General features: G+C 42.3%; 1 protein-coding gene across 4 annotated transcripts in view; it reads right to left on the reverse strand.

The window, feature by feature from the left end:
* Nucleotides 1-10,246, reverse strand: part of C1H11orf49 (chromosome 1 C11orf49 homolog) — a 117,453-nt gene extending 107,207 nt beyond the window's left edge. The window contains exon 1 of one of the 4 annotated variants that reach the window (XM_033148677.1): nt 10,189-10,246. Coding sequence is in view for 1 of the 4 variants with exons in the window: in XM_033148652.1 (XP_033004543.1) it covers nt 2,988-3,033 (46 nt within the window). In the remaining 3 variants the exon portion in view is untranslated. Of the gene's footprint in view, nt 1-2,987; nt 3,145-10,188 lie in introns of those variants that run through there. The other 3 variants (XM_033148663.1, XM_033148652.1, XM_033148671.1) reach the window with 3 other exon arrangements.
* Between the last annotated feature and the right edge of the window lie 4,580 nt (nt 10,247-14,826).

Genomic DNA, 14,826 nt, shown 5'->3' on the forward strand with positions numbered 1-14,826 from the left:
TACTGGATGGAGGAAGATAATGAGCATTCAACTAATAAAAATAGCCAGTTTTATACTGAGTTAAACAAAATAACAGAGCTGGATGGTGCTTTCCCACAGACTGGCTTATCCAGTGCCTTCAAAGAAAGGCTTTTCCTTATGGGGCTGATGTTACTTATTTGCTTAAATGAGTAGATTTTGAATTGTGTTACTGGAAAACCAAGGGGTTATCTCCTGATAAGGAGCTTATCGGGAGTTCCTCAATGAAAAGTTCAGCAAGAACAAACAATTTTACCTAGAAGACAGCTTGCACACTACTGCCAATCTGCTCCTGCAGGTTGTAGTCGCAGCTCGCAGGGGAATATTGGGCTTGTTCTAACCTAAGAGCAGTCTCAGTTCCATGCAGGATCAGCAAAGACCTGGACAAAACCATATGTGAGCTAAGTATACCTTTTTTATCATTCTGCTCAATCCTCTGCAATGTGCAGCAGTTCCTTGGCAGGGAAGCCAATGTGGGGAGGGTTCTTTGAATATAGAAAAATAAATAAATAATTGGTGGCTTCATGCCATTTGTGATCAAAGAGATGTTTAAGAGACACAGCTCACACTTTCCTCTTTGCAGTATACTATAGTCCAATGAGAGATTTTACTTTCTTGGGCTCCATGATCACTGCAGATGCTGACAGCAGTCACGAAATTAAAAGACGCCTGCTTCTTGGGAGGAAAGCAATGACAAACCTAGACAGCATCTTAAAAAGCAGAGACATCACCTTCCCGTCAAAGGTCCGTATAGTTAAAGCTATGGTTTTCCCAGTAGTAATGTATGGAAATGAGAGCTGGACCATAAAGAAGACTGATTGCCGAAGAACTGATGCTTTTGAATTATGGTGCTGGAGGAGACTCTTGAGAGTCCCATGGACTGCAAAAACATCAAACTTATCCATCCTTAAATAAATCAGCCCTGAGTGCTCACTGGAAGGACAGATCCTGAAGCTGAGGCTCCAGTACTTTGGCCACTTCATGAGAAGAGAAGACTCCCTAGAAAAGACCCTGATGTTGGGAAAGATGGAGGGCACAAGGAGAAGGGTACGACAGAGGAGGAGATGGATGGACAGTGTTCTCGAAGCGACTAGTTTGAGTTTGGCCAAACTGCGGGAGGCAGTGAAAGATAGGCATGCCTGGCGTGCTCTGGTCCATGGGGTCACGAAGAGTCAGACACGACTGAATGACTGAACAACAACAACAACATAGTCCAGTTCTAATTGTTGGGATTGGGTATAGTCAAAGGAGAAACTATGCTATTTTCAAGCAGGAAAATTATGGTGATGATGCAAATACAGATTTTTTAGTATCTGAACTCAATGTTCCAGCAGGATTAAGTCCCTCAGTGGGAGGCCTGTAGACCACATCAGTCCTTCCAAACTTCTCCTCTTCCCTTATTTCCATTAATCTCATACTTTTGTTTGCTGTGATGCTTCCAGTAGCTGCTAACACCTAGCTCACTCAAGTTGCATTCTGCAACTCATGTAAAAGTGTATCACACAACACGTGCAGTTTCCTAAAGAAACACAGCAGCCATGGCAGACATTGGTAGCCACCAGGTCATGAGAGATTAACTATTCCCAGAGCCTATTCAGCATGGAAGACAATTTCCCAAAATTTATTTGAACATTAGTTTAGATTACAGGATTACATGTTTATAACATCTCTGCTATCCATAGGCATATTTTGTACTGCAAATACTTTATCTTCCATTGCTTCACACATTTCACATGCACTTTCAAGGACAGAAGAAGTGTGCCAAATTACTGATGTGTATACTATGAGGCAAAAGATGTGATCTTAAGATATATATAAGGAATAAACCTTGTTGAATCCAGTAGGGTTCACTTCCAAATAGCAATGCATAGGACTGTGCTGTAAGACACGCTTATCTGGGAGCAAACCCCATAGAACGCAACTGGACTTACTTTAGATTGTGCTACACAAATTTAAACCAGCAACTTCAAATCTTACCTTAGCGGCAAACTCACTAGATAGTCTTAGGCAAATCACTATCTCTCAGCAGCCCATCCAGAAAATAATATGATAACAGTAATACAGTTGTTGCAAAGATTAATGAGATAATATATGTGAAACACTGCGAAACACTTTGGAACACCCAGAAAGTGCTACGTAAATACTGTTGTTATATAATCTCAAAAGCGCTAGAACACTTCTTGGGGTTTGTTTGTTTTTTAGTATAAAGAATCCTAACTTGACGCAAGAGGTTGCTTAGTTTAGCTTCGTTCCACCCTGATCAAAGGCATCCCTTTTCCTAAGGGATGAAAAAAATGCCCCAATGCGGTTAATAGACATTCCTGGTCCACTGTGAACAACATTCAGGAATCCCCGCCCCCCCCCCCGCCCCCGTTTTAAACAATGTTATACTGAAACGTGTCTACAGCGCTTCCACCAGCCAACCCATTCACCGGTAATATTAACTGGCTGGAGAAGGAGATGAAAATCACCTTCTGTATTTGCATTACAAGCCCAAAGGATTTTTGCAGGTGTTTGAAATGGAAGACGACTAGCATTGTGTTGCTGGCTACGTCGGCTTTTGCTTTCAAGAATGAATGAACGCAGGTTTAAAAACACTGAAAGCAAGACTGGAAACCCCGCTGGCAACCATCCAACTCCCACCTCAAGTAAAGGAGGAAACGCTAGGGAGACTTTAAATCGCCTGCCCCACCCAGGACGCGCCGGGCAGCGGGAGAAAGGGGCGGGCCCCCCATTCACCCCGTCTTCCTTCCAACCTGTGTCCAGGGGTCTTGGGGTGACCAATGCCCCATCCACCCCAGTTAGGAGAAAAATGGGGCGGGCAGAAATCCGAAGAGCCTCCAGAAGGGAGGGGTGCAGGGAACCCGCCTGCCTCGGCCGCGCCGCTCCCTCCCTTCCACCCTCGGCTGCTGCAGGGAAGGCGCAGCGGAGGCCACCTGCTCCGCGTGCCGCGCCCGCCGGAGCCTCACCCAGATACTCGAGCCCCGACGGGGAGAGGCGGTCGGCGTTCAGCATCCTGTCAAACCTCCTCCCTTCTTTTTTCCCCCCACCGGTCTCTAGGACACCAGACGCTGCGGCTAGGAAAATGGTCTCCGGCCAGAAACAAGCTCCCTCGCAACTAGGATCCCCCTTAGAGGAAGAGGAACAGGAGCGGGGAGGGCGCGCCCGGAAACCCCCCCCCTTCGAGCTCTCCCGTCCCACTGTTTAGCCAGGTGCCCAGTAAAGTGGCCTTTCGGGGTTGGGTTGGGTTGTTTGTTTGTTTGAGATTGCTATTAATAAAGGCGTCGATTTCAGAACCCCCAAAGCTCTGCAGAAGCACCCAGGGTTAACTACCTGCTTTAGATAATACTTCACCAGACCCCTTCTTTTGAATAATAATAATAATAATAATAATAATAATAATAATAATAATAATAATAATAATAATTTATTATTTGTACCCCGCCCATTGTAGATGTAATGATGGCAGCAGCCGTCAAACATTGTTCCACTGTTCAATTAAAATTAAAAATAATCAAAATCTATAAACCACTTAAAGCAACAACTAAAAAAAGGCTAAACATCACAGAGCACAAGTCATATGATTAACAAATCAATACAGTGTTTATAAAATATAATTCCATTTTAACAACATTAACAAAATAGCAACCAAAAAATAAACCAAGCACTGAATTTCATACACACTCTACACACCCCGACTCATAATCTTTCACTCTGTTCAGCTCATTAAAATATACATAATGCCTATGGCAACTCCCTTCTGAAGGTTCCTCAGGCTAGTGGTGGGTCAGCAGCACAGGTGAGGCCATCCACCACCTCATGGCAAACAGAGTCTCTTTCCCCTCACAGTTCTTCCTCTGGAAATAGCTCCCTTATGAAGGTTGGAGGGTGGGGGCAAGGCAGGTGGAAAAAGACACTACCTGCTGGCCAGCACAGACAGTGCACAACAATGCATGTTGTTTAAGTAACTAGATTATTTAAACATGCAGCATGCAATAGCAGAAATAACAAGGGAGCTTCACAGTTTCACTTTAGTCCTAGAAACACGCCCTCTTCCAATAATCTACCTAGGGATGCTCAGGATTTGGACCTGTGACCTTCTGCATGCAAAACAGAGGTTCTACTACTGAGCAAGGTCCCTCCCTAATATCTTACAGCAAATGTTAGAAAGTATGCAAGCCTTTATTTTCACTTTCCTAATTGAGACGTTACTAACATGTTTACCCTTGTCTACATCTTGGAGCAACCAGTTATCAAATGCCAACACAGGTTACTGCCTGCTGTTGTGTGTATATTTGCCCCCTGGTATTTGCATTGCTGTACTAGTTTAGCATTGCTTTGAAACAATTGACTACCCTTCCACACCTCTATTCTACACATCTCGGTTTCAATACAACAAAACATTTCTTCCAAAAAATGACACCCAGGTCTGTACTTTAATCAAAATACTATGAATGGTTCTGTTATACGGAGCTTTTAACAGTGTGGCTACAGTTGAAACAATGAATTGAAAAGAGATAACTGTTTTGGTTTGCTAAAAACTGTGTGCCTGGAGGAGCTATCTGATCATATGCAATACTTGTTGATCGGTAATTTAAGTAAAGTATTTTCCACAGTTCTCTCTAAGATTCAAGGTACTTTAAATTCCTTACCTTCAGAGCCCAAATCTCTAAAACTACATGAACAGCAGGACTACACCTGCAGGGGCTTTTACCCATACAGATGACACAACAGTACCAAAGCTGGTCACTCCACATGGCATGGTCAACTCCCAGTAACGAGGATAAGATGTTAAGAGTCTGGTGGTGGATTTCATGCTCTGCTACTGAAAACAGCAGAGCACAGTTCTAGACTATTTATTGTTGCTGTTTTATAGCTCTGTCTGTGAGTATGGTGCTTTTCATGTCTCTGTCCCAAGGAATTTGCAATCCAAAATTAGAGACAGGGGAACAACAGAGGAAGGGGAGGGTAGCGGAGGCAGGAGTAAACAAGGAAGCTTTGTGTGATGGTTAAAGTGACATGTGCTTAGGCTTAGTAACAGTTAATTAGTTTGCTATTTTCAAGATATTGCTATTTCATCTGTCATTATATGGACCGCTCAGTTATGCATGCTGTTTTGCATGTAGGTTTAAAAGCTACATTTGGAATTTCTGTGGGTATTTCTGTGGTCCTTCTTTTCTCTAGATCTTTTTTGCCCAAAATATATTTTGTTGCTTCTGTGAGGGTTTACACTCTCTTAAGACCAGCTAAAGGGATAAAATCTTCCTTTCGCACACAAAGCCCATTTGTGGTTGTAATAATGATAAGTTTGAGCACTACTGGCGCCTGACTGTTAATGACTCAAAAGAGAACCAAATAAAAACAAGATGTTGCGTCTTGAGCCCTTCACACACTTTATTCTGCTTTGTCACTTGCCCATTGGCCTGCCCCAGCTTGAAGCTGCTGATTACAAGATCCGCTACAGAGATCACCTGCTCTTTGGCAAATGAGGAGAGTTAAAAAACCTAAACTCTGGTGAGTACATGATGGGTTTTATTATAATTGTGTGTTTTCAGTAAGTCTATTTCTTAAAATGAGGGGGGAAAATCAGTCCAAATCAATACATGGATTTGCATCTGAGAGCCAATTCACATTACATGACATCAGAGTCGTGCTGATTCACATATGGAGAATTAGTTCACTCTTAGTATATAGGAAATCAATCACAGGATTGATGTGATGGCAAAGACAGTAAAACACTTAGCATGTACAAGGCAATTCCTAACTATACTTACCCAAAAGAACGGGCAACACTTTTTGTTAGGCTTTCTGTGAGAAACACCAGGGTTACACCATTTCCTGTGGAAAATGTGGGATCGTTTGGCACCTTTATTATACACCTTTAGGCAACAGGCAAAAATATTCCTCTTAAACCAGGCCTTTGGCTGATTAATATTCTACAGCCTTTTAAATCTGTTTGTGGGAGGGGGGTGATTGGTTTTGTATAGTTTTGTTCTAATTATTTATTTGCACTTTTATCCTGTATTTTTATACTGTGAACCACCCTGAGATCTTCGGATGAAGGGCAGTATATAAATTTAATAAATAAAGATATACATGCAGTGCTTTTTTTCTAGAAAAATAGATGCCGGTACTCACCATGAAGTTGTCACAGTAAGCACCACACTTTTTAACAACAACAAAAGAGGTGCCGGTACTTTTGAGCATTCCCCTGGAAAAAAAAGTGTTGTATACATTTATCTTTAAACACCTCACTACAGTCATACCTTGGTTCTCAAATGCTTTGGTGCTCGTATGTTTTGGCTCCCGAACGCCACAAACCTGGAAGTAAGTGTTCCGGTTTGCGAATGTTTTTTGGAAGCTGAACATCCAATGCGGCTTCCGCTTGAGTGCAGGAAGCTCTTGCAACCAATCGGAAGCCGCACCTTGGTTTTCGAACTGTTTCGGGAGTAGAAAAGACTCCCAGAACAGATTAAGTTTGAGAACCAAGGTACCACTGTACAGGCTTATGGAAACCATGACTCAGTCATGATTCCAGTTCCCATACGCAGGCATAAGCCTGGATGATGTCTCCACTTTATGTATTTGCTGCACAAAACTCCAGTGTAATGCGAGCATTTCCCATGGCATTCCTTAGGTCTCACTGAAAGAGCAAGGGGGGTGCTTCACTGAGTAGAATGGTGGTTAATGGCCACACGTGCAGAAGGCTGTACAGAGTGGCAATGCAGGGATATGTCTGGAATTTGCTCAAATAAGACATAATAAAGACTGCATACCAATAAGAACATATGCTTAGACATCCTGATCTTCATCTTGTTGTGGTTTGTGGTTTTTTTGCACTGTTTCTTCTGTTAAGTCACAATCTTAGCTCTATGGGATTTTTGGCCCATGAATGCATTCCTTTTTCTTTTTCTGTTTTGTGCCCTGCTGTTTGGCACAACCAAACCTAAGTAGAAAACTCTTTTTACTCATTAACTGAAGTTCCTTAAACACCAGTTCCTCATCCACAGCAGTAGGGTGAATGACACATAGAGAATAACAACTACGAATTAACATCATGCAACCATTCCAAGGGAAACGTCTTGTTTCAAAAAGGCTCAGACTCTGGAACATTTTCATCTGGCTCACACCACCTTCAGTCAGATTAAGACATTTGATTTGCCTAGGTCTCTGGCAATTATTGCTATAGTAGCTACATAACTGTGCTGGAAGAAGCAGTTTTCAAAGTCTGTACTATAGCAAATTCCAAATATTTTACAGCACCACAAATAGCCATAGAAATTGTAATAAATATTTAGGGATACTTTCCCCCCCAAATTTGACTGTGCTTTTCAGATGACCCAAAACAACATTTTCAAAATCCTTCTCTGAAACTACGAAGGCTGGAAGCGTTTTGCACACACCCCAAGTGGTGAGAGTCTTCAGGGATGCCTGCATATATCTAGAATTTGGTTCCCTTGCTAATGGAGACATATGGCTTAATGTACACATATATACAACCTAGGCATAGGATGGAAGGGTTCACAGCATTAACACTCCAACAGATCTTGTCTCCTCATTAGGTTAATAGGGCTTCCCACAAGGGCATAACTTTGGGTTCAGCACAGCTGAGTCAAGCCTCTCTCTTCCAGCCCAGCCAAATGCAGGAACACATAGCCCCACTTGGCCTATCCTTATCATTCCTAGGATACCATGGCATTCAGCATGGTGCTGTGGGAATTCCATCCATTTGTCTCTATGGCAACAGGGCCCACTCTTTAAGATGCTAGTGACAGACGCTTAGCTGAGTGGCTAAGGCTAGGAACTGGTCCAAGTTGTTCAACAGGTTTCTTCTTCTAGATTCGAATCACAGATTCAGAATCACAGGCCAGGAAGGGACCCACCATTATTCACTCTAATCCTATAACAATAGTAGCATACCATTTTTCCATTGGTGCTCCAGAATTCATCTGCACTGCACCTTGCTAAACTTACAGTTAAGACAAATTTGTTTTCAGAAAGACGACTTTCTCTTAAAGGCTTTATGACATACATATATGAAGCACTCGTTGAAGATTTGAAGCACTCGTTGCACATATTTTATATTGCCTTATCATCTTAGATACAGTGAGCTTCAATGCATGCTGGCACAACCCTAAATAATGTACCAGTAAGTCCCACTGAGTTCTATGCAGCTTATTTCCTTGTTTCTGTTTATAGCATTGGAAATTTAGAGTGCAACCCTACACTTGAGATATACAGAATACTGGTTCAGGGGCTATACCGTGTTTCTCCTAAAATAAGACACCGTCTTATATTTTTTTTTGCTCAAAAAAACACAGTATGGCTTATTTTCAGGGGATGTCTTATTTTAACCGTGTCGCATCGGTACGCTGCATAGCCACGCCTCCCCAGGCTGTTTTAATGGGAGGTACCACGTCACTATGGCTTATTTTCGGGGTATGGCTTATTTTTGGGGAACGGCTTATATTTCGCAAATGCATAGAAATCCTGCTATGGCTTATTTTATGGCTATGTCTTATTTTAGGAGAAACAGGGTAGGTTATAGTGGAAGCTCTGTTATGTCCTACTGTGTAATGGTAAAATTTGCATTCTTTGCTTCACCCATTTTTGCCTCTTGCCCCGCTCACCCCCTCCATCTGAAAAGTGTCCTGCTTTGGAGCAACCTAAGAGTACTGTGAATATGCCCAGATGCCACCTAGGGTGACAAATCCTGGAGCAAGGGGCATTATATCCTTTTGACCTTGCTCCGTCATGCTTTGTGTAAGTGATACAGTATTCTAGAAGGAGAGCCATAATTACGGTTCTGGCCTCTTGAGCCAATTGCGCCTTGGCATACCTTCTAGCTCATGTTTGCTGTACCCATGCTAACCACAGCGATCTAAACTGGGCCTGCAACACCCACTTTTTACTTTTGCGGTTCTCTAGGAAAATTCTAGGAAGCACAGACTGCAACCATAGTGACTCTTGGTCAATACATATAACCGCAAGCTGTTGTTGCAAGACAAGAGCAAGCAAGCGGGATGTGATGCATAGATAAAGGTGGATGTAGATTTTTAATGGTATTTTTATTTATATGAATTCTTTGAAAGTTAGATTGTAATGTCGATCAGCTACAACAGAAGAAACAGAAGAAGCAATAAATATTTAATGTGATAAGATGTCTCACCTCCCATATTCAGACACAGATTTACAGACATGCTGCAGACCACAAAGCTCATAGACCACTGGTGGTCCAAACCCCACATTTTGGGAATCCTTTAGGACTGCCATACGTCCAAATGTTCCTGGATATTACTTGGATTTCAAAGGCGGAATAGACGTCCAGCCCAACAATTTTGAGCTCAACAACCTTCGGGGTGTCCTGGTTTTTACTTTTTGAAATATGACAACCCTAAATCCTTAGACTAAGCAATTAGAAAAACAGGACAAGCTGCTTGCTCTGCACCTCCATCCCCATTTGCCAATTGGGACAGAGCGAATTTCTCTTGACCTCCCCCTCCTCCCACAATGCAGTTGTAGCAAAATGCAGGCAGGCACCATAATGGCTCAGTCTGGGCAGTGGCTGTTCAATTGTTCAATCTGTGAGACAACTGCCTCACCCCTGCCATGGATTCCCATGCAAACAGTGTGTGTCCCCTCCCCCCATCATAATTAATCACTATTTTCTTATCACTTAATCATAACAATAATCAAGTTACAAATGCTGGACCAGGGCTAGTTCCATGCTAGTTGTGAAGAAAACATAATCCTGTTGCTCTGGATAAATCACATGAATTGTTTTAAGACATCAGAAAATCAGATCAGCTATGATGCCTCCCTTGTCCCAGACATGGTGTGTAACAGACCAGGATCTGAGCTATGATTTTTCAAGGTGGGGGGAATCCTGCAAAAAGTAGGGAATTGTTTCATTTCTCCCAGGATTAATCGGCCCATTAGAAGGGACACACATCTGGCCTCACCATGGATGATAAAGGCAGGTACACACTCTGTATTCTGGCCCAATCAAAACAAACACAAATATCTCGGTTCAAGCTAGGTCAGGAAAGAGATCAAGACAGACAAAAATGCCACACCAAACAAATCTAGAGATCAAGGTGTGAACATAACATTGTTAAATATTTTAAAGGGTGTCTGTAAGGGATGTCTTAAAAAGTTATTTATACATACTAAGGCAGGTCAAGATGACTTGAACACCCAGATTATCTTGATTCCTTGTTATTTTCTGAAATCTGTATTTTATATTTTTGTCCATTGTTTGTTTTAATCTAACTATAGTTTGTTTGATCATCTAAAGCCAGTCCAGCAGACAAATCATGGTTTGTTTTCTTATAGCAAACCACAATGTGAAGCCATGGTTTGTTTTAACTATGGTTTGGCATTATATCTGCTGGTCTGGTTTAACCATGGTTTATTTGGCCACATCAGACCCTCATCAATATACAAAAGCACAATGCAAGAACTGCTGGAAAAGAATTAAAGTTTTGGAGAAACTATCCACTCCTTGTTTGCTTATCTGTCAAATAACTCGTGGTTTGTTGAACAAGCCATGCTAACAACAATCCATGGCTTAGCATTTTTTGGCACATGGCAAACAAACCCAGTGCAACCTATTTCGGAGTAAAAGGTTCACACCTAGGGTGTGTTCACATTACTGCTTTAGAGCACAGTGAAAGTGTTCCCTGCACTTTCCCTTCAGCTGTTCACCTTAGCACAGCTTCAAAGGGTTCACACCAGGGAACATTGGTGAGAGTACTTGTTTTTACCCAATGCAAAGATGTTCACACCTTGGCTAGAAACAAATGGCTTAAGAGTTCCAAGTGTGAAGCTGGTTTGAGAAACAACACACCAAACAGCAGCATTTTACACTACACATATGCCTTTAGGATAACATCAAGTAAACACAGATTTAAAAACCACTGCAGGAAACCAAAAGAGTGCACACTAAACAGGGGTGTGAACACAGCCTTAGTGTTTGAAATACTGTGAAGAACTGGACTGCTGCAAACTAAGACTTAGGTCTGCACTTTGTCACGTGATAGAGTCCTTTCAAACTCAAGCTTGGAAGCTGAATAAAGTTTGGGCATATACAGTGGTACCTCGGGTTAAGAACTTAATTCGTTCCGGAGGTCTGTTCTTAACCTGAAACTGGTCTTAACCTGAAGCACCACTTTAGCTAATGGGACCTCCCACTGCCGCTGCGCCGCCAGAGCACGATTTCTGTTCTTATCCTGAAGCAAAGTTCTTAACCTGGAGTGTTATTTCTGGGTTAGCGAAGTATGTAACCTGAAGCGTATGTAACCTGAAGCGTATGTAACCCAAGGTACCACTGTATACTGAGAGAAGGGCACCAGTTAGCCCCAAGAAAATACCAATCTTGAGCACAAACTAATTCTATGTGCAAACAGGTCTCAATTAAAAAAAAAAAGTTTAGAAATTTCTGTCAGTCTCACCAAATCACTTCATCCCTGTATTACAGTCCCTCCGGAGCTAATATATTTAGAGCAAATAAAAATGTTTTTCTTTGTCATCTAGAGTTCAAAATCTTTGGGCTGCGTTCAGAACACAAGGAATCTGTATCCTGTGTCCTGCAATTCTAACAAGGCTACATTCTCAGAGCCATCTTGTCATGGCTGCTGATCACATTAAGCTCAGGGGAGGTCATCTTTTGGCCATGATGAGTTCAAGCTATGACAAAGGGAGAAGTGGATTTGGGGAGGAAGAAACTGAAGGAAAGTCTCTTGACAGTTTCTGTTCAAATTATCTGTTCTGTAAGGAAAAGGAAACATCTTTAAAAGTACTTAAGTACCAAGTGAGTGACCCTTCACTGCTGGAACGCTGCCTCCCTAATGATGCGGAGAAGAAAAACAGCCATTTCTGGCAGGCTTAGTCTCATGCCAAAGGGGGGGGGATTTAAAATGCCCGGTCAAAATAAATATTGCTTGGAAATCCTGGCATAGGAAATGTAACTGACAGCCAAGACTTAGCTCATCTGGGGGGGGGGGCAACTGAGGAAAGCCTGTACTTCTCATCCCCCATTCCAGTATGTGGAGTAAAAGTCCCTGTAACTCAGCACTGTCTCTCTCTCTCCTCTTGTCCAGATGTGTGGATATGGATGTTTCTGTGTGTGATGTGAAAAAGAAACTGGGGAGAATGTGCTCCATCCTCTTGGGCAGTACTCATGTTTCCCAAAAGAACAGTTTTCAAACAGAAGCACGTTTTCAATATGCAGCCCGCAGAGTCTTAAAAAATTAATTACATCCTAAATTGTGCTGTGTGCCTGTGATGTGTCTTCAGAGAAAAACACTGAAGAGAGATAAAGAAGGCATGGGAAACATGACAGATCAGAGAGGATCAGTAAAAGTAAGATGTGGCAAGATGGGAAGGGTACCAAGGAAGGGGGAAAAGGCACTCCTTTTCTCTAAACACCTAACAACTTCCAAAAACTCTGTTTCATATGCTCCAAAAACCACTTTGACAGCAGTGCTTGGGCTAATACAAAAATATCAATTGTATGGTTTTTGTCCTTTTAAAATGTAAGTGATCTCTTATGCCATATATATTCTTGAGAGTAGTTAAAAGAAAGGTGTTTGTTTTCCCTCTCCCTTGTAGGCTGATTTCCAACTGCGGACATCTTCAACAAGGTTATAGTGTTATCTGGACAAAATGCAAAAGCCTAGAGGTTTTGGAGCATTAACCATGGCTAGGGGAGTGAAGATGAGAAGCAGATGAGGCAAAAAGGTAGGATTGAGAATCAGTTACACGGGAGAGGAAAACAAATAAAATTTAAACTAACCTGAGGGCTTTTAAAAAATGGGTCTCCATATGATGAGGCTTTCTGGATTCCTCCACCCAACACCACCAGACATAAAGGAGAGTCTTTTGGTTTTTATATGATTTCTGTATATAAACTTTGTAATGTATAGTTTTAACTACATCTAAGGGGAAAAAAACCTGAGAGTCCTTATAGTTGCGAAGAGACTGAGGGCTCTTCATCCTGTGCCTAGAAAGCATGGGTTCAAGTGGTTTTCCACTTCCTTGGTTTTGTCTTTGCCCCACTGCTTTCCCCTGGAAAACCCTCTCTTTACCACTAAGTTAGAACAAACAGCAATATGTGAAAAACCCAATTTGTTCCAATTTAGCACTAAACCTTGGGTTTTCCGGGGGCGTGGGGTGTGAGTGACAGGACAAACGAAGGTGCGAATCAGCCCTTATACTTCACGGTTGGAAGGATAAATACCTACCATCTGTACCGGTAATCCTTGCTGCCCTTCCTACATTTGAACATGTATCTTATAATCATCAGTCTTGTTTGGATATCTATTTGGACATAGAGACTGCTTGTATTAATATATATGTTGAAATTAAGATTTATGAATAACATTTGTTGGTAATATGAGCTGACACTGTTTTTTTTCTTTTCTCTCTCTGTGATATTTACAAGAAAATAGTGCTACACGCCACCCCAACCTCAGAGTGGTGCGAGATTCCAGGGGTCCAGGTGCTTACCCAGGGTCTATATCTCCTTTTGGAAATGAGGCACAGCAAATACTACCCTTGTTGTGTTCTGCCCCCTCCTTGTCTCTGCTAACCCAGTGAAACTATTTCCCCCCCAGCCTACATCATCCAGACCTGAAATCCTAAACCAGGGGTCCCCAAACAAAGGCCTGTGGGCCAAATACGGCCTGAGGGACTCAGTTATCTGGCCCGCGGCGACCCCCGCCGCCCGCTGCTGCCGCCCGCTCTTACCAGCATGGCATGGCTGCCCACTTCCAGGCTGGCGGAGCACTGGAAATAGCTTGTGCACAAGTGTCATTTCTGGTGCACTTCCAGGTTGGAGGAGGCCCGTGCACATGCACACAAGCTATTTCCGGTGCTCCGCCGACCCGGAAGTCCGCCGGAAATAGTGTGTGCACACGTGTATGGGCGCTCTCTCTCCTGCCCTCTGGCACGCCACACGATTGGCGCTGGAGGAACTGGCCCGAAGCCTGGTAAGTTTGCCGACCCCTGTCCTAAACCTTTCTTGTCTCTGCCCACAAACACACAGCTGGAGGAAGGCCCCCACACCTCCTTTACTGGTACCTCTCCACCCTCTTAATGGCTTCCTTGATGGGTTAATGACTGGGCACCACGCACCTTTGTTCCTCAGATGGCCCACACTCAACTACCGGTAGCTCTGCCAATAAGACAAATGCAGGGGTTTCCATGTTTAGTCAAACCCTGATTAATTCTAACTTTTGCTAAATCTAAAAATTATGGATGACTTGCACCCACAAACTCTGAAACCCGGAATCTATAACAATATATATACTTTAAAAATAAAAAATAAAATAAGGGAAACATAGGATGCCTTAAAACTGACCAAACAAAGCCAAGCCCAACAAACTATTCAAATCTTTAAAATCTCACAAACACCACAAAATGTAAATGACAGTGAAATATTTTTTCATTAATAATGAGTTCTCAACTTTGGTGAAAGAGATCAAATACAAATCTAAACGGTGTGACTTGAGACCATATTTATTATTTACCAGCACATTGATATGCTCTGTATAGAACAAAGCAAAAATGACACAACCTCTTCACTTAGATCAGACAATCCACAAATTTAAAAATGCAACGGATATGCACATAGAGCTCTAGAAGTTTAGAGTATAAAAATTCTTGTCCTAAATATGCTGTTTCAACCCCACACAATTTAATGTGCAGGGTGTTTTTTAAAAAAGCCTTGCTTCTCCTCATTTTTGTTTACCATCCTCCTTTTCAAAAGTAACCAGGATCTTTGTACTATAATCCTCAAACTGCATG

This window comes from Lacerta agilis, chromosome 1 (genome assembly GCF_009819535.1).
Source record: "Lacerta agilis isolate rLacAgi1 chromosome 1, rLacAgi1.pri, whole genome shotgun sequence".
Taxonomy (NCBI): Eukaryota; Metazoa; Chordata; class Lepidosauria; order Squamata; family Lacertidae; genus Lacerta; species Lacerta agilis.